The sequence below is a fragment of the Gastrolobium bilobum genome, unplaced genomic scaffold (genome assembly GCF_033153095.1).
Source record: "Gastrolobium bilobum isolate Gb01-03AN ecotype WA unplaced genomic scaffold, APGP_CSIRO_Gbil_v1 utg10537, whole genome shotgun sequence".
Lineage (NCBI taxonomy): Eukaryota > Viridiplantae > Streptophyta > Magnoliopsida > Fabales > Fabaceae > Gastrolobium > Gastrolobium bilobum.
The window spans coordinates 42,067-63,514 of NW_026897921.1; the positions used below are offsets into that span (position 1 = coordinate 42,067).

Genomic DNA, 21,448 nt, shown 5'->3' on the forward strand with positions numbered 1-21,448 from the left:
AATCATAGCTAAAACTATGATAATGATGATCTGTTTCCATCCCAAACCACAATGGTCTTAAACGCTTTCGCAAAATCAATTGCTCCTAGAATTGGTATCAGAGTCGGATTGCATGTGTTTGGATGTGGATCTAGTTTTTTGATTTACCGTTACTTATGTAATAATTATTTAACATCGTGAAATATGGCACTTAGAGTTCTATATTTGTTAATATATATTGACATGCGTATCCTTTTATAATTCTTTTTATAAAAATCGATGCTTTTATTTGGTTTTTGGCTTTAATTCATGGTAGAGATTTGTTTGTATTTTCTTGGATTGTAACAAGGAGACTAATCCCTTATGATTATGTTTCCTCCTTGATTTTTTTTTCAAATTTTTATTATTATATATTTTCGTTGTATTACAAAATTGTAATGAAAAAAAACAAAGAAGATGCAAAAAGAAGACATCCATGGCTATTTTATACTTGTTCGTGATGAGTCCGACCTCCAATCAAAAATCCAAGACCGTAGAAAGATTCAGAATGAAAAATCGAGTCAAAGGACAGTTGAATCGCGCAAAACGAAGGCCGGACACTTCATCACTCTCCATCGAAAGTTTCTGCTAGTGGGCTTCACTCTCTGGGAAATATAGAGCGTGTGGGAGCTCTGTTTAGGACAATTTCGATTACCATGGCTTCGTCTCATCAAGATGGTCATGCTTGTAAAATTTCGTGTCATTCGGAGGCGCAACAGTCCTAACAGCTAGGGTTTCCAAGAAAAGAGTTAGGTTTTCTTGCCATTTTTTGATATTTGGGGCCTTTAAGCCCATGGTTTCCAAAAAGGCTTGAACCAGACCTTATGGACCCAGAAAGAAGGAGAAAAATAATAGTGCAAGTTAGAGAAATTTTTTGCCATCAAATATTGACTTGTAATTTATTTTATTTTTCTTTAGAAAATCGTGGATTAAAGTTCATTTTATAATTGCTTTATTTTTATAAATGGATGAATTATATGATTGATAACATGTTTGATGTAATAATATGCATATAGAGTAGGTGGTGTCATATCGTTGCACAACTTGTTAATTACACAAACATGATGACTGTTATGTTTATACGACTAGATTAATAGTCATTATGGTAATTAATTTATATTTCAAAATTTAAATGTAATCGTTATTATATTTGATAGGTTGGATTAATGATCTTTATGACATTAATTTTAATTTTCAAGATATAGGCATAACGAATTTAATAATTTAATGATCGATATGGTAATTATCTTGATTTAAAATTATCCTTATAAATGACTATAATTATGATTCCTATAATCTAGATTGATAATTAAGTCAATTTTTACTATAATTTAAATCTAGATAAATAATTAAATTTCCTCCAAGAGAACTGTTTATTCTGCGAGAAAATTATGGGTCTATTAAAATGATCATGTGTAAAGTATATGCTGCCTATCATGGACCTTAATGACTTCAAAAATTTAGTATAGTATTGTACGACTCATCGTTGGTATTGCTTGGATGCTAAGCATATTTTTTGAAATTAAACAATGATTACTCTAAATTGAACAATTTTAGAAAATTAAAAAATTGTCTGTCAAATAAGAGAAAATTTGAATTAAGAAATTAATTTAACCTTCAATCGCACTACAGTATCATTGATTTAAACACATGTTATTTAATTTGCGTGTGGTGGATAACTATTAAAAGTACCGTTAGTTATGACTTTGGTATGCTTAATGATCTTTGGTGTAATCATTATATACAATGGTGTATTATATTATGAAATGTAATCCCTCTATCCATTTATTTTTAAAGTCTTATATAATAAGGATATATTTTTCCTATGAAGAAAGAAATAAAAAACAAAGGTTATAACTAGTCTCAAAGAATTAGAGTTTTCGAAATCACATTTCAATTTCTTTCTCTCTTTTTTTCATAACATTATATATATGATTTAGAAGATAAATTTTGGTTATAAGGGGTTTTCAAGTTTAGTGTGCATGAATGTATAACAATCATCAAGAAGATAGTACTCTCCCGAGGTAGATCAAACAACTTTCTCTATTATATTCACAATTATAATAAATTACAGAAATTTAACTTTTCGATTTGAAAAATTGAAACACAAAATAATAAAAGCCACTGATTATTGTCGCAAAAAAGGGATAGATCAAAGTGAGGCTTTATTAAAACTCTTCGTTCCACGGTTTCCACCCTATATAGGTAGACAACAATATCATGTGATCAAACACCATCAGATATCTACCTGTTCAATAAATGAAGACCCATTAGATGATATGAGTTACTAATATTTAGGGCTGGCAATATGGGCCAGCCCGCCCCGGCCTGTCACTAGTCCGTCTAAAATGGGCTGGCCCGCCCCAGCCCGTTTTGACAAAATGGATTAAAGGAGTAATACGGTCCGTTTTATGAGTGGGCTGGCGGGCTATGGGCCAGCCCGCCTAAAATAAAAAAAATAAAAATAAAATACAAAAAATTAAATTCTGCATAAAATCACATAAAAAAATCTGCATAAAAGCATACAAAAATCTGCATAAAATCCTAATGTGCTTATGAAACCAAGAAGATCAGTGTTTAATAATCTGCATATAAATATGCATCTTTCATTCCAAAAATAATAATAAAAAAATAAAATCATATCAGATAAAATAGAGTAACAAAACAAGTAACAAAGTGTTGTATGAGCAGTCCACATCAATTCAAAAAAGCCACTTGCATGCAGAGAAATCTAAGATACGGAGTTACATAACAATTGGGTAACCTAAAAAAAAAAAAAAAAGGACTTGGCGGGCTGACCCATATGGGCTGGCGGGTTTGGCGGGCTGGTGGGTTGAAAAACTCAACCCAGCCCGCCTCATTTGGCAGACGGGGCGGGCCAGCCCGGCGGGCTCAGCCCATTTTGCCGGCCCTAGAGCTTCTATTCGAATATCCCTAGAATTATTGAATTGCATTCGTGCTAAATCAGACTTTCTATAGTTATTTATTTATGTGTAACCATATAAAATAAGTGCCTACAATGTATAATTACATTATATAATAACCTAAGTGGGTGTATTATATGTCACGTTCTGGTATGCTACTTGGTGAATAATTCTAACCTTTGGGTAATTAACTTCCCAGCGAAGAATCCGTAGTTGCTGCATCATAATTCATAAGTCACGCTTTGGTTTCTACTTTCTACTCATTCATTTACTATGGCTTTATATCCGAAATTTAAGATAAGCTAAGAAATTAAGCCTCGTCAGCAAGGGATGTGATTGATGTTGGCAAGATAAGATTCTCTGATATTGCAAGGGTTTTAATATTAGTAGGGCCGGCAAAATGGGCTGAGCCCGCCGGGCTGGCCCGCCCCGTCTGCCAAATGGGGTTGGTTGGGTTGAGTTTTTCAACCCACCAGCCCGCCAAATCCGCCAGCCCATATGGGTCAGCCCGCCACGGGGCGGGCTAGCCCGCCAAGTCATTTTTTTTATTTTTTTTAGGTTACCCAATTGTTATGTAGCTCCGTATCTTAGATTTCTCTGCATGCAAGTGGCTTTTTTGAATTGATGTGGACTGCTCATACAACACTTTGTTACTTGTTTTGTTACTCTATTTTATCCTGATATGATTTTATTTTTTTATTATTATTTTTGGAATGAAAGATGCATATTTATATGCAGATTATTAAATACTGATCTTCTTGGTTTCATAAGCACATTAGGATTTTATGCAGATTTTTGTATGCTTTTATGCAGATTTTTTTATGTGATTTTATGCAGAATTTAATTTTTTGTATTTTATTTTTATATTTTTGTATTTTAGGCGGGCTGGCCCGTAGCCCGTCAGCCCACTCATAAAACGGGCCGGGTTACTCCTTTCAACCCATTTTGTCAAAACGGGCCGGGGTGGGCCAGCCCATTTTGAGCGGGCTAGTAGCAGGCCGGGGCGGGCTGACCCATATTGCCAGCCCTAAGAAGCTCCCTATAGAAGACAAATTAAGAAATAGCTATATATATCACGTTCATTTGAATTAATAAGTGGAAATCACCAGCATATATGCATAGAATAGAGCTTCCTCTATCAAAGCCACGTTGCTTTCTGACAAAAGAAAGATGTGGCCATTGAAAGGGGTATCATTGGCATTTTATAAGAAGATGTATTCTTTTTGTTGGTATGAATAATCACACATAAATCACAAATAAAAAAGAAAGAAAGAAAAAAAAGTGGAGACATAAATTTACCCTAGTTTACTGAATGTGGGTTACGTTTAGCAATATGTACCAATATTATTAAACCCAGATTAGTCATCGACTCAATCAAGGTACCAAGTCATTGAATCATTAATTAAACCACTTAAATTAAATTTATATAAATATATAATAAATATGTAAATAGAAGTATAATATTACAATCAAAGTGACATGTCTTAGTGGTTAGCGTTTCATTTTGGTTCCCTTATATGCCAAGTACAATTGTGGTGAAATATTTTGTCATAATTTTTAAAATCCAATACCGGATTAGGATCATCCGGTTAGTTGACTGAACCAGACCACTAACAGATCCGGACTAGTTTTAATAACAATTGTAAACACTATTTTGTGAATACGAAATATGAGTTATATACCCAATACTTTTATGATGTTAATTTAGTTACCTTACTTAATTCATAATGTTATCATGCATGTAAAAAAATAGTTATATAAATAGAATGCACATGATTATCTAGTTATTGTTGTCTCCATATTTTTTTTTTTTCTTGTTGACTTTGAATGTAGTTTACTTGATCACATAGTAGTTTGTGTTCACTAATCTATGCAAATTAAATTTAGATGAAATTAAAAATTAAATATTCGTTCGAAGATAAGTATCACTAGTTAGAGGTGCCGTAAAAACATCTTTAAAACAATTATATAGATTATAAATGTAATAGGTAGGTGTACTTATTCTTGATTGATAACCTTACCCACTAAACCATGTCATTTGTGCCAAAGTGCAAAGATTTATTTTTTAGCAATAGTGCAAAGACTTTATAAATGCAAACAGAAAACACATACCTCTAAATCTATCCCACTTTTAGTTGATTATACATAAAAAATTACTTAAGCTAATTTTAGTTTTTATTGCCATATTCATGCATGTGGAGGAGAGTGTGCATGCACTGTGGGTACACCCTCCCCTGTGCCATCTTTTGATAATTGATTGGCTTCCAGTCCCTATATCTTCTGATGTGTTGTCGCTGTCTGAGTCATTTTTTTATCTTGTTCTGTTTGATAACCAAAGACTTCAAATACAAAATGATTTTAATTTGTCCAATAAACATACACATGACATGTCTCCATCTAGAGGCATTATATATCTACTTATATAAATAGGCATTGCAGTCATCTAGTAGTTGTGGCATTATTATTGATCATATCAGACACAGAAAGCTCAAAAAGCTAATTAACGTGTTCACAATAAAGAAGTTACTATAATTTGCAATATGGATTCCATGACTTTTATAAGGTCTAAATCCGCATTCATTTTGCTTTCTTATTTGTGTTCTTCTATTAAAGAAAGAGGTGAATATTGGATTTGTTTGTTCTTCTGTTAACATGATCCGTTGAAAAAGAGTTTTTCTTGTCTAACCCTAATAAAAAAACATGTATGTCTTTAATTTTATTTGAAGAAAAAAATATGATTTAATTATTTAGATATAGAAATTAATTAGTTACATATTTGTTTAAAAGAAAATGGAGGAAACATCGGATTTTTAAATAAAACAATAATATTAACATTTTTCGTGAATATGGTACTCGTACATGTATTAAGAGAATTTTTTTTTTTAATTATCATGTAGTTGTTTTTTTTTTTGGTTTGGCCATATATACATGTTATTAGTAAATAAGTTAACTAAGAACATTGCTAATGTATTCTTAATTATTTAGGTGACTGAAAAATTTAAAAACTAATGTCATCTTTGATAACTTTTATAGTTTCCCATGTGATTTATATAGGGAATAAATTTTACCTTTTTTAACTTTTTTTTACAAAAAAAAAAAAAAAAACTTAAACTTGAAGATTAAGTGGGTGAAAGCTAGGGGTGAAAGTGGGCTGGGCTGGGCCAAGCTTTGCCCCGAAAAGTCCAAGCCTACGTCAAAAAATTTCAATTTGGCCTGGCCCAAGCCTAGTATGAGTCTAACTGTTAGCCTGGTTTGACCCGTTTATAAAAAAAACAAATGGCCTAGCTTGGCCCGTTAGCTTGTTAATTTTTAACTTCCAGGCAGAACCATGAATCAACTTTACAAAGTACTCAAATTCAGTTGCTACACCAAAAATCATAATTTCAACATCCAAACAGAATCATGAATCATAACAAAACTCATACAATATGCACTTAAGTCATTTTCAAAAGAAAAATGCTCAAACTAAATAACATATATTTCATCAGATCCAATAAACAAATCCATACCATGTAAATTAAAATAGCTACATGAATCCAACAAACAAATCATGATGCTTGTAGTAAGTATAACTCTCCCAAAAATCTTTTAATATATTCATATATACAATCTAACATGTTGAGATGTTGGTTCCTCCTATATAAGAAATAAAATAAAATTTCTATTAAAATATAATCGAATATAATTAAGTTATAAACAATTGCAATTGATTAAATTTACATCATTTGTTTTTTCTTCAAGACATACTTACTCTATTTTATTTTATTTAAAATAAATAGTATAATATAAGCTGGCCTGTGGGCTTATAGGCCCAGCCTTTTGAAAGTGGGCTTTATTAAACAGGCTTTTTTAAGGTCCAAACCCGGCTTATTATACAAAATATACTAGATCAGATCTGACTTGATATAGGCCGAGCCGTAGGTCCCTGTAAGCCAGCCTGACCAGTTTCACCCCTAGTGAAAGCCATGGCAAAATGAGTTGGTTGTTAACCTGCTTAATTTGGTGAACTGGGTTATATTTTATAACCTGCCAATCCATATAATCTGCTCGCTTAAAAGGTGAATTAAAGTGGACATGATGCGGGTCAATCCAACGGATTGAATTTTTTATATTTAATTGAATAATTTGGATAAAATATCACATATTGCTTTTACCATAGCTCACTCAATTTTCCTTTCTTGACTTTTTTATTTTATTTTTTTATTATAGGCAGGTTACTAACTTATTATTGTTACAGGATTGGTTGAGATTTTCAACCAATTTCCAAAATTGGAAGCAGAACAAATTAACCCACTTTATAACTAGGGGCAGCTGGGTGAGTGCGACCATAGAAGCGACAATTGAATTAGGTTATAAAAAAACGTTATATCTATTTTGTGTTTTATTGAAGGAAAATAATTATTTCATGTTGTATGAGATGATTATGCAATAGAGACAAAATAGTAAGTTTCATTATTATTATTATTATTTTTTAAAAAAATAATGGACTCCACTATCTTATCTCAGATAATTATCTCATGAACATGAAATAAATAGATCCCTTTATTTAATGGAAAATGATATTGTGACAACCAAGTTGTGTTACTACCAAGTGATTATCAATCAATCTCATCGTTAGATCGATTATGTTGATTCAACGGTTATATTTATTTTCATCTTTGTATGGTCATGATTCCCCATATTTAAAGTGAAAGCATTAAATATGAAAAATCATAACCATACAAAGGTGAAAATAAATATAAAGTATTAAATTTGGGGAATCATGACCATACAAAGATGGAAATAAATATAATCGTTGGATCAATATAATCGATCTAACGGTAAGATTGATTGGTAGTCACTTAGTAAAAATACAACTTGGTTGTCACAATATCCTTCTCCTTATTTAATTGCATATTTATGTGATTCCGCTAACAAAAGTAATAAATTAGAAAAATATGGTTTAATTTTGACACTTGTTATTCCTATTTTCATGTAACTTGAGAGGCTAAAAGGCGTATGCTTTTTCTATTTTGGAGAATAAACTTCTTTTAAACAAATATTTTCTAAAATAAACAAATAAAAGATATATTCTTTTAAATTTTGGTGAATTAAGATTATCATATACTTTAAATTAAATTAAAAATAAATACAAACCCTAAACATTCCTCATTATTTTCAAGCTGAAGTGCTTTTATATTGGGCCATGTGGCATGTAGGTGTGCCTTAGTAAATATGAGCGATGTAGTTCGGCTTTGAAAGTTGAACCACGAGTTATATTGGGCCTTCATATGCATGTTTAAGAAAATGTAAGTCATGTAGGTTGGAACTACAAGTTATATTAATTGGGCCTTCAGTGTCATCTATTGCCGAGGATTAAACTTCAAGAAAAGCATCCATTCTGTGAAAAACCAAGAACCTGCACACACAAGGTTCTTAGTCTTTTAACTCTGCTTTATGCCTTTCAGAAGGAAAAAAAAAAAAAGCTTACCTACAATAATAATGAATCCATCAATTTTCATGAACAAATCATTAAAACTAACTTTTGTTGGGATTACATGTGATTCAAGTTACCATTACTTGGTTAATGCATCAACAGAATCCCGATTGTTGTAGAGTAAAGTAAGCTATTGAAGGTCAATGTTAGTTTAGTATAACATGACATTGGCCTAATTAAGAATCATGGTTCAAAACTTTCAATTATGAACTAAACCCACTTGACCAACTAGATTTCTATGTAGACTAACAAAATGTGAATATTCTAATGAACAAACTATTTTTGGTTATGAAGCACATGTCACATAGGATACAAGAAACCAAACTAAGATGTTAGACCCAAAACAAATTGACAAATCACATCACACAATTGGTGAATAATTAATTAATTAATTAATTATTTGATTAATCATTTGCCATTGATAACTTTTTCTAAAAAAAATTGGTTTAGCTTATTTAAAATTGGGTTTGGTGTTTGTCATTTTAAATGACATAAGTTATGTCATTTTAGGAGAGAGATAGACACAAAAAATGGAAATCATGGGAGAGAGAAAGTGAGTGATTTTTTTTAATTTAAAATTTAAATAAAAAAATTTATTTTGTGTCTATCTCTCTTGAAATGACATAACTTTATGTCATTTAAAATGACAAACACTTTTCCCTTTAAAATTTATCTACAATAATATCAAGACTTCTCTACAATAATATCCTATGATGCACCGACACCGACACGGGACACGACACGACACGCCGACACGTTAATTCTAAAAAATATCATATTTCGACACGTTTTGATATTAAATAAAATTTTAATATATATAATATAATTTATATTTGATACAAATAAGAGTCCATAATAAGTCATATAACCAATCACATATTTAAATTTTATAACATAAATATAAATAAAAATAATTTTTCGTACTTTGTTAATTTTTCATGTCAAATTTCATAACAGAAAAAAATTAATTTATATTTTTTTTATATTTATTTAATAAAATAAAATTAAGATTAAAAAAAAAAGTGTCGAAACATTGATCGTGTGTCAGAAAAAGTTGACTGCATGTCAAAAAAAAGTGTCGAAACGAGTTGGAGAGTTGACGACAGATAATATCTATCACATTGCCATGGAGGTTTGGGAGTTGGAACCCAACATGTGTCATCCAACCGTAAGAGCTGTGTCAGCACCAGCAGTGGAACACGTGGCATGCAGTTATCATATCCACGTGTCAAGTATGGACGACAGGACCAATTTCTTAAGACCAATCAAAACCTCAGAGGACACTTTGCATGCCCACTTTAAAAAAGATTTAAGAATGGCACTCAATTGAACCAGCAGAATTGGATGGAAAGGGTCCCACATTAATATCCTGGTCACCCACGCTTACCCTTCAACATAACCCACTCACTGCCCTTCAAAATTCAATCCCATATAAATGCTCACTAAACTCATTTGTATACCGTAGTTACCTAATTTAAGAGTTCAACTTTAACTAAAAAAATGTTGACTGAAACGAGGTTATTTTATGATGGAAAATGTTATAATTTTAATTTATTTTAGGACTATAATAACTTTTATATTATAATTTTTTAATTTTTCAATTCAAAATAATATTATTTCAGTAAATATTAGATAAAATTATTTAAAGTAACATTAAATATGTTTTTTTTCGATATTAAATTGCTGTAAGTTTTTGTCATAAAGTCCTGGTACAGGCCGAGCATCTAACCTTCAGCCAAGTTTTTTATTTTTTTTTAATTTAATCAGAATCACTCACATATCTCAATTCCACTCTCATCCAAAGGTTACTGGTCTAATAGCAAATTTCTTTGTCATAATGAATTGACATTATTATTAATTTTCAAAAGAATTATCGGTTTTCACAATTTGAATTTATTCAATAATTACTCTTAAATTCATCCGTTTTCACATTATTATTAATTTTTAATTTATTCCATATTAAATTATGTATCTTGTTAGTACATCTTTTTAAAAAAATGTAAATGTCATAACAATTGTCTAAGAACTCTTTTTTTTTTTTTTCATTTATAAGGAATCTAACGGTGTTGGAAACTTATATGTAAAAATAGACAGAAAAAAAAAAAATAGGTAGAATAATCTATTTCCCTGTAAACATGTGATAATAACATTTTTTTTTGTTGACTCAATAATAACTAGATGACATGACAGCAAAAAGAAAGTGTTAATCAGATACCGGTAATGGATCAGAATTAACTTTATAATTTATTAATATTAATATCTTTTGCATAACTGTTAATTTGGTGTAGGAGTCATAAATGCCGTATTCATTTACCTAAGGACAGAGATAACTTCTGTGCAAAAATTAGAAATTGTTTGAATGTGACCCCAAAATTTTTTAACTAATTTTCTACGGGTACTCACAAACTCTCACATGTGCAACACTGTGTGCAGCCATCTCAGTGGTGTGTTACTTTATTTTATTTTTCTTAGTCCATAAAGATGGAGAATAGTCTGTACTAAGAGAAAGAAAACCAACAAATTCTTGTGCCCATTTTTTTTGTTGTAATCAGCAACCCCACCACATGGTGTATTAATTTGTAATTGTTTAATGCAAGGAGCAACATGAAAGCTCAAATCCTTTTTGGGAGTGGGAGGTGTGAGGTGGGTCTTGCAGAGTTTCAGTAATCATGCCTACCTTTTCCTTCACTTGCTCTCATCAATTCTGGCCTCAACACACCACAGCACTGCAAACCCACCTCCCAAAATCATCAAAGATTAGTTCTAAAAGTGAAAAAAGAAAACTTGGTGTTGTTGTTGTTTCTTCCTCCACTCATGAAGAAGCTTTTCCCTTTCCTTCTTCTCCTTGTTGTTCTCTTGTTCAATTATGGCTTTTGTGATTCTAGTGTTGGTATTGGTTACCAACTCATGATGGCAGTTCCTATGGGGTATGACATGGATTTCACAGGGAGAGCTTTTCTTGTGCAGACCAATCAGACAACACCAAATTTTAGAGTAGCATTGAGCATTGAAGCCATGAATGGGAAATACTCATGCTCATTGCAAGTTTTTCTTGGGGATGTTAAGGTGTGGGATTCTGGCCATTACTCCAGGTTTTATACCACTGAGAAATGCTTGCTAGAGCTCACAAATGATGGAGATTTAAGGCTGAAAGGTCCAAAAGAGCTTGTGGGATGGAAGACTGGGACTTCTGGACAAGGTGTGAAGGTAAAAACTATGCAGCAGCACATGATGTTACCTTTTGTTATGCATAGCTATAGTCAATGGAAAATGATACTTATACAAACTATCATTTCATATATAACCCTCACAAAATAAATAAATAAATGGCACAGAGTATTTTTACAACGATTCAAAATTATTGTAGATTAGAGTATGATTATTCTTATATTTCGTCCCACCTTGTCAATTAAGCTGCATTGCATAGGGTCTAATACATGATTTGTTGCATTGACTCAATTTGAAGCAGAGATTGCAGATATTGAGCACGGGAAATTTAGTGCTTGTTGATGCACTGAACCATATAAAATGGCAGAGTTTCAATTTTCCAACGGATGTAATGCTCTGGGGCCAGCAACTTGATGTGGCAACTCGCTTGACATCATCCCAAAGGAACTCAAGCTTGTTCTACTCTTTTGAAATTGAGAACAACAAGGTTGCTCTGTACTTGAACTCTGGTAAGTTGAGGTATTCTTACTGGGAATTTCAGCCTTCCATGAATAGAAGTATTACATATGTTAAGCTGAGTTCAAGAGGGTTGGTGTTGTTTGATGTCAAATACAAGAAAATTGCACAGATTCTATCGCAGGGGATTTACCCTCTAAGATTTTTAGCACTGAAGAATGAAACAGGAAACTTTGGTCTCTATTACTATTCACCTGAGAAAGCAAAGTTTGAGGCCTCTTTTCAAGCACTTAACAGCACATGTGATCTTCCAATTGCTTGTAGACCTTATGGAATATGTACATTCTCCAATACCTGCTCGTGTATTCAGCTTTTGACAAATGAAAACAAGGGTAGTGCTGATTGCAGTGGGGAAATTCCTGGTGGATTTTGCAGTGGTAAACAGGCAGAAATGCTAGAACTAGATAATGTAAGTAGTGTGCTCAAGGATGTTCCTAAAAGGGTCAATATTAGCCAAGAAGCATGTGAAAATTTATGCTTACAAGACTGTAAATGTGCTGCTGCTTTATATTTCAGGAATGCAAGCACAAAGGTGGAAGAATGCTACCTTTATAGACTAGTCCTTGGTCTCAAACAGGTAGATAAAGGCACAGGATTTAGTTATATGGTTAAGGTTCCAAAGGGAACTGTTAGGAATCATAAGCAGCATAATATTAAAAGTTGGGTATTGGTTGTGGTGGGAGTGGTTGATGGACTCATAATTATCCTTCTTGTTGGAGGGTTTGGATACTGGTTGATCAAAAAGAGAAGCCATACCTTGCATTCTCACGCCAGCACTTCATGAGCAGATGAGCAAAGCCAAGTCCAGGTTTAATTTTGAATTCATCTGTGAAAAAAAATAGAGAAATCATTTATTTAAACATGTAAACACAATTTTGGTTGATTTTGAGAGAATCACATTCATAGAGTATCCAAGTAACTGAAAATTCTTGTTGAAGACAAAATGCTGCATATTTGCAATATATACAAAATTTACTATTCAATGATGGAAACAGAAATGTGAACTTTTTAAAACGTCAATCTCCAAAGTATACATGTTTGGTTTCTTCATAATAGTGGATTTTCTTGTGAATCATTTAACTGGTTACTTTTTACAAGTGCACCTTGCAAGGTTGCTCTAAATTATATTGGTGTTTCTCATAACAGTCATGAGGAGGTTCAATTATCTTGCAAATAACTGGTGGTCTTTTTTTTTATGGAGAGTATCCTCCTGGTAATCTCATAGGTTCTTTATGGACTAATCCAGAGTTCGAGACGGGTCCAGGATTGAACACATGCTCTCATCCTCACCTGTTCAGTTCCCATGTGCCAACTAAGCTACCATCATTTGATTGGTGTTGTCAGTCATACTTAAAAGAGAGCTTAATCATATGAAAGTACATTTGTCTTGGAACTGATATGGTCATTGGTTCAAGGAAATGTTATCTGACTCTTCTCACTATGCATATTCTATGATGGGTAGCATAATGGAGTACCGAAGATAAAATGAGAAGTGCATAAATGCTCAACTAATACAATTTCAGTGACCTTTACTAAGGTCTCTGAAACACAATACTGGGGAAGACTAGTCTCTATTTCTCACGTTGAAAAGATAATGTTAGTGATATGGTTCAAGTAAAAATATAGGATAGCATAGCTTTTGCAGAACCACTTTAGCGTGTGACATTTTATTACTTTGCACAAATCTGCTGTCATAGTCAAAACTAATAGTTTGAAACGTGATAACAGCAGGTATTATATTAATATCTGTTATTCAAGGTTTTAAGACAGTGATAATTAACGGTACTTTATTTAGTATAAACAAAGCATACCTTAGTTGCATGGTAAAATCTATCTACTATGATAACTGCAATACTTTCTCTATGGTTCTGTACATTCAACCAAAAAAGAGGCATTCATATGTGAGTAACTAAATAACTAAATGAGTCAAGAGATAAATTTTTTTTTTTTTGGAAATATTCCGATCGGTTCATTGGTTCGTAACTAATCCGATTCAAATTAGATCCTAGACCTATAGCACAAAACACACTGTATGTATGCGAGCAGGTTCCATTGCATTTATCTCATTTCCTAATGGAACAAGATTATAAACCACAAAAGCACTATAAAGGACATAAAAAAAACGAATGATATTTGCTGAATATCAATTGTTGCCTCTAGTTGCTAGTGTCAATATGTAACCTTAAAATGAGCATGGATAATAAATTTGATGATATAGTCAAGATTTGCTAAAGTAAGTATTGTTAGTTGAAAGCAATAAAACTACATGAAATAGCAGCTAGATTCCTGCAGCAGCTATTCAAAGCTATATATTAGGTAAACCAACAGCAAATAAAAGCTTTTAAGTAGTATCCTGATTTGGTAAACTATATGACCATACAAAAGAAGTTCAAAAATATTACAAAATGAATCATAACGAGAAATACTGAACTTTTGTTGCATAAATGGCATCTTATTTATTGCCTGAAGTAAATGGTTAGCTTCTACAAAATGATGATACAATTATAAACCTTGGTTGTTAGTGCTGAGAAAAGTTGAAGGGTGTTAAAGAAGCTGGTATGGGTAGTTGCAACCGAAAGGTATTACTTTCCTATTATTGATAGTCTACTTACAAAGACAGTAAATGGTAATTCTACTGCACCATTAAATTATCTTCTAACCCCTGATTATTCAACAACAAATATAATATATATTAGAAGATATATAACATTAATGGGACTTGTCTACCCAAAAAAAAATAAAAAAATTAAGGGAAAAGTTAACAGATGTATCTGTGATTTGCTTCAGAATCACCTATGTCCATTTGATTTTTTTTATATCACATATGCCCTTGTGATTTGCAAAAGGGTATGTTTTTTTATCACATGTGCCCTATGATATTTTACTTTTTACAAACCACAAGGGTATATGTGATATAAAAAAACCAGAGAGGCATACGTGATTTTGAAACAAAGCACGGGAGTACACTTTTCTCAAAAATTAACTGTACTTATGCCATAACTCATTTTCCCTGACTCTCCCGGTTCACAAAAATGATATCTCTAATGCGGATTCATAAAATTTTGTGAGAGGGGGCAAAAATTTGAAAATTTACTCTAAATTAGGCAGGGCAACTCACTGTTAAGTTAATACATAGCCATATTTGAAGAATTTTCTAAATTTTCTTCGTACAAGAAGATAATTTTATATTCTATTACCTTTCTTTTAATAGAATTTAAGACAGAGATTTGATGAGTTCGAGGGGAGGCGATTGCCCCCGTGGTCCATCACTATCTGTTTGTCATCACTATGTTACATTCCTATAAGACCAAAAGGTGAACTTGAAACCGAAAATGGAATTATAAATGAAGAACAACGTCCAAAACTAAATATTGATGATATTCATTTGAGCTTGACACAATTACATAGATAGCAATTCGCTTCAATTATGATTATAATCCTCCTCACATGGTTTCTAAAACTGTTGATAAATTACGATATGAAAGGACAAAAAAAAAAGAAAAAAAAGAAAGAAGGAAAAGTCACAGTGTAGTTTGAAGCTGGCTTACTCTGAAAACATAAAAGAAGAAGATATTCCTATTGCATTTGCATCTACGTTGACTATAATCTCATTCTCCAGCTTCCGTGCCAGTCTAGCCCACTGTACCATCAGTCAAGTCACGTTTTCGTAGTAGCAATTGGAGAAATATAAAACCATTAGATAGCCTCTGGTCACGGGTTTGATATTCATCGTTTCCATTTTATTAATAAAAATTATTAAATATTATGGCAGTTTTTAATAAAGATAGGTTGTGCATGATATATTATCTATTCTTAAGTTCAATAAGCTCTCGTGTGATGGAATGTGTTAAAAAAATATAAATTACGTATTAAAAAAATATAAAGTCATTAATCTAACATCACTCAACAGCTTAAACTTTTACTTTGAATTGATTAATATTACAAAATATTTTAAGAAATACCATATATTCCTTATATTTGTCCAATAGAAATTAGACACCAACCCTAATATGTTATCATACCAGCACATAGGAGAGAGAGAAAAAAAAAACCCGCCATCAATGCTTTATTTATAATACAAGTATATCATTTTGAATAAAAGTAGTACCATTATAACGGATAAATCTTAAGCACTATTGTAGAACTGAGTGCCCATTAGTACTTCCATTCAAGTTTTCACAATTGTATTATTTTTTCCATGTCATCTTTCTTACATTGCACTAAAATTTTAATTTTAATTTTTTTTTTATTTTCACAAAAAATTTGGTGGTTCTTTTCATGTAACTCCCGCCACTCTTTTCCCCGGGTGATGCTATCTTTTTTCTCTCATTTCAAGTTCCACTACATTTTCTTTCATATTTCTTGCATCTTTTTTTCTTTTTCTTTTTGGGAAATAAGAGGAAATAAAGGCAAGAACTGGAAGAAAAAAACACTAAGAAACTTCATCCTAATTTCAGCTAATATTAGCTAGTATGGGGGAAACCATTCCAATGCAGTCCTTTGTGCGCAAGTCGTAGCAAGTCCCCGTGGGTGTTGACTGTTCTTCTAAACGGGGAGTCACTAGGAATTCTCGCTTATACTACGAAGCATTGTGAGGTGCTGTTACACTTGGCTTTATGTCATTTATTGAGGTTAACCTTGAAGGGACATTTATACTATCTGTTTGATGGTCGTTTGTTTTCTTCATAAGCAGATTGATCTGTGGAAAGAATCAACAATACATTTCGTCGCTCCATCCTCATATCATGTCATTGCATTTGGTCTTTTTGCTTCACCCACCAAAGTTTTGATATCTCTAGATTAGCTAAGCAATCTTCCATCTTCTTTCTCTGTTAATTCTCGCCCACTGAAGATTGACGCAGGGAACGAAATTCTCAACCAAATGGAAGTTCAGGTGCGTAAAGTATTAACTTATAGGAACATTCGACTATTATTGAAACATGCAAACAAGTATGTTTATTTTTTTTTGGCTTTATGGTTCTTGTTGCCAATTTTAAAAGGGTTCCTAAAATGCTATTAAACATCTAAAGAATTAGAGATTTTTTGGCTTTATGGTTCTTGTTCCCTTATCCTTTTTTTTAATATTCGAATTTTTTTTGGTTATTTGAGTTGCAGTTGTCATCTAGTGAAGTGAGTACTTCAGAAAGTGAACATGACGATGAACAAATAGAGATGCCATTGATTGTGACAAGAGAAGAAAATGGATATGAGCTAAAAATTAGAATGATGTTTTCATCTGAAGATGAAGCTTATAAGTTCTATAATGAATATGCTAAATTGACTATCTCACAGTATCGAAGATTAGCAGATAGGACCATAAGCCAAATAATATTTGTTTGTGGAAGAGAAGGATATAGAAGGTTGAAGGATCCTTCACACGTGAAGAAAGTAAAGAGGAGAGAAACAAGAATGGGTTGTCCAGCTATGATATGTTTTAAAATTTAGAGGGATAATTGGATTGTTTATAAATTCATTCCAGATCATAATCATGATCTTGTGAAATCATGCGCGCGAGCTATACTAAGATCCCAAAGACATGTTGATGAAGAACAAGATATGCTGGCATAAAACCATGTGGTATGTATTCATATTTTGTTGAAGTTGCCGGAGGAGCCCAAGATGTTGGATTTTTAAAACATGATTGTGATAATTTTTTACAAAGTAAAAGGAGCAACACTCTTGAAGCAGGAGATGCACAAAGTGTTATTAACCATTTCAAAAAATTACAAGCAAATGATCCATCCTTTTTCTACATAATGCAAGTTGATCGTGAAAATCGCATGACTAACTTTTTTGGGAGAGATGGCATATCAAGAACAAATTATAGTCACTTTGGAGATGTAGTCATTTTTTACACAACTTACCGAACAAACAAGTATAATATGACTTGTGCACCTTTCATTGGGGTAAATCATCATAAATAAAGTGTTCTCTTTGGTTGTGCTTTCTTGTTAAATGAGACAACAAAATCATTTTTTTTGCCTTTTTGAATCTTTTTTGGAAGCAATAGGTGGACTGCAACCTAAAATAATTTTTATTGATCAATGTCAAGCAATGACCAAAGCTATTAAGAGAGTTCTTCCTAAAGCTCAACATCGACTTTGTTTGTGGCATGTTAGCCAAAATGCTGCTAAACATCTTTCATATTATTTGAGACAACCTGACTTTAAGGTTCTATTTAATAGGTGTCTTTACAATTGTGAATCTGAGCAAGAGTTTGAAGAAGTGTGGGCACGTTTACTCACTAAAAGTAGACATTTCAAAATGTTCATGGTTGAAAAAATTCTATGAGTTACGGGAAAATTGGTGTTCAAGATTTAGTAAGAATTATTTTTGAGCTGGCATGTTATCAACACAAAGAAGTGAGAGTATGAATAATATTTTTCGTACAGTAACTTGTAAAGCAATGTCTCTTTCTCAATTTACTTCGTTATGAAAAAGTTTTGGAGCGTCGACATTGGTCAGAGTTGCAAAAAGACTTTGAATGCAATCAATATGCACCTCCTCAGGTAAAAAAACTTATAGGTATGACCGAACAAGCTACACAAGTCTATACTCTTGTGATTTTTGAAGAATTATTTGAAGAACTGTTTGAATTTTCATCTGTGGTCATTGAAAAAACCAACGAAAATGGTACTTACTTTGTTTACAAGTTGGTTAAATCTGGAGATGAAAAATAATATTTTGTGGCATTTGAATCTACAAATTGCTTGGTTGAATGTAGTTGTAAGAAGTTTGAATCTGTTCGTCTCTTATATCTTCATGTATTAAAGGTACTTAACTTTCACAATATTTTTCATATACCTTATCAATATATCTTTAAGAGGTGGACAAAAGATGCGAAAGATGGTTTTAATGTAAGTGATAGCATTCCACCCCAAGCTTGTGAGGTTTCAGCACAAAGAATTAATCTACGTATGAGCCAAATAATAAGGAAAGCCATTTATTTTGCAACCAAGGGTGCATTGACAAATGAATCAACCAAAATGGTTGAAGATCACCTAGAGCAAGGGATAAAAATGTTGGAGAGGATGTTCAAAAATACTAGTCTGGTTGACTGTTTCACTAGCAAACCTACTAAAGCCAATGATATGACTAGTGACGAAGAGAAAGATGAGCATAGCAAATTAAATTCAAAAAGGGTATTAGATCCGCAACGTGTTCGAGCAAAAAGAGTTACAAATGCTAGAATGAAAAGTCAACTAGAGATGAAAAGATGTAAGAAAAATATATCACAAGCTAGAAGCATATCTCAAAGCGTTATTACATCTAATCCATTATTGGTGTTTTTTTTTGTTACTAATGGTGCTTTTTTTGTAACTGGTGCAAGAGCTATTTTTTGCCGTTGGTGCTGTTTTTTTGTTAAGGAGAAAGTCTACATTTCTATTTACAGAACTGTTGTCAACCAAAGTTCTCAAAGTTAACTAGTGTATCTGGTATAAATAGTTCATATTGCAGACATTTAACACAAATATATATTTATTTTGGAGCTGATTATGGATTGATTTTGTGTGCAGTCATCAAATTTACTTTTATAACACATGTTTCAAGTAATTTCAAAAGGAAAAGAAGGAAAGAAATCAATTAGAGCATTAAAATAAATAGCAACTAAGGTTTGGAATTGATACTCAATCAAATTGTAGCTTGATATTGAACTGTACAATTACAAATGACATGACAATCCAAAAAACTAAAAAGAAGAAAGATAAAACTGCTTGACAAACAACTACTATCAAGTGAATTTTATCACATAATTCATTATACATTAGGATCGTTTGCACTAGCAACTCTTATTCATAAATTCTATTTCCTGCCGACCACAGCTCTACATTTGATCTGAAGAGACTTGGAAGCCTCAACAAGCTTGTCTGTCTCCATAAGCATCCTTTTGCTCTGTGACACCTTCTTGTAAAGATTTAACCATGTCTCTTTAACTCTGGAGACGTAAGCAAACATTTCAACTTTTTACCATCAATTTCATCTAGTCCAACTTTGATCTCAGAAAACTTTTGTTGCTTCTGTTCTGAAATTAGAGTTGATTAAATAAAATTCAGCAACCATAATTTAATGTGAAAGTAAATGATAAGCCTGAATAAATCTTCACGTCACATAAGCATGGTCAAGAAAACATTTGACACCCAGCACAGTAAATTAAATCCTCCATCTCCGCAGGAAAATTTATTTAAGAATTTATTTAACAAAGGGAACATATGACAAAAAATATTTCACTTGGGATCATCCAATTGCACTGCAACAACCAATAAACTTCACTCAAGTCCAAGAACGTGCCTAGTCCCACTTATATAATTAACTCAATCGATCAAAAATTGTTGATGTAGGATACTTCATCAAACCATATAGCTATAGAACGTTTAATAACACAAAATTATGATTTTCACTTGTTTTAGACACCTGTTGTCATTCAAATAATTTCTAGTAAAATAAATTTTGGATAATAATCCTTATTGTCTTGCTCATAGTCAATTCAACACCATCTAACAGACAATTTGAAAGAAGAGTAAAGCAATCAGCCAATCTAAGCATTTCATTTCATAATAGACAAACTATGATGTCTTCAAAATCAATCAAAACAATGAAGCTACAACAAAGGCAAAAAAAACACATAAAGGCAACACAAGACATCAAAGAACAATACAAAAAAAATAGGTGCAAAATGAAAAAGGGGTCCTTTGAAACTGAGTCAAACAACAAGAAAAGCTTCAATTTTTAAGGTACCTTGGTTAGAAGCAAGAGACAATGAACTGCATATGCGGGAGAGGTTAGCAGAGAGCTCGTAGTACTGGTGCTCATAACCTTTGATGAACTTGCTTATGGTGAGTATTTGGTGGACACCTTTTTTCATAAAAGAGAAGAGAATTGGAATTAGGAATCAGAAATAATAAAAACTCATTCGTGTAAGGTCATGGGTGCTTGATTTTACCTTACCTTGGATCGAATGGTGAGAGAGATCTAAACAAGATTGAGATTCTAGGAACAGTGAAAATCATGAGGATGAAAAAGGAAAGAACAAGTGCAAGTTTCTTTTTGCACTAGATGAATTGTAATTTCATAAAAACAGGGAATGTTCGCTTGGGATAAAAACAACCAATTAAAAGTAAAATAAAAATTAGGGATAAAAATTACCAGTGTAGATCAAGATTTTCCTACCAGCGTAGATCAAGATTTTCAAGCAGAGCCTCCTGGCAAAGATGGGTTTTCCGGCGAGCCTGTCAAGATCGAACTTGCTAAGGTGGAAGGTGGCAGCGAAAGGCTGCACCTAAGAGTTATAGAAGTTGTTGTGTGAAGGGATGAAGGGAACGATAGCTGATTGTAGAGGCATGCTGAA

The 21,448-nt window shown here is 32.4% G+C and overlaps 2 protein-coding genes across 2 annotated transcripts; both read left to right on the top strand.

The window, feature by feature from the left end:
* Positions 1-11,232: 11,232 nt before the first annotated feature.
* On the top strand, positions 11,233-12,886 carry LOC133311464 (PAN domain-containing protein At5g03700). The gene is made up of 2 exons (XM_061512516.1): positions 11,233-11,625; positions 11,888-12,886. The coding sequence occupies exons 1-2, from the start codon at positions 11,233-11,235 to the stop codon at positions 12,884-12,886; spliced, it is 1,392 nt and encodes a 463-aa protein (XP_061368500.1).
* Positions 12,887-16,984: 4,098 nt separating this feature from the next.
* LOC133311465 (protein FAR1-RELATED SEQUENCE 6-like) lies at positions 16,985-17,547 on the top strand. Its single transcript, XM_061512518.1, has 2 exons — positions 16,985-16,996; positions 17,218-17,547. The coding sequence occupies exons 1-2, from the start codon at positions 16,985-16,987 to the stop codon at positions 17,545-17,547; spliced, it is 342 nt and encodes a 113-aa protein (XP_061368502.1).
* The last annotated feature ends 3,901 nt before the right edge of the window (positions 17,548-21,448 follow it).

What these genes read in the sequence shown, in the direction of transcription:
- LOC133311464 (XM_061512516.1), top strand. Translation starts at nt 11,233, where the DNA reads ATGAAGAAGCTTTTCCCTTTCCTTCTTCTCCTTGTTGTTCTCTTGTTC. An exon ending in CTTCTGGACAAGGTGTGAAG is followed by an intron (nt 11,626 to 11,887) that starts GTAAAAACTATG and finishes AATTTGAAGCAG; the next exon opens with AGATTGCAGATATTGAGCAC.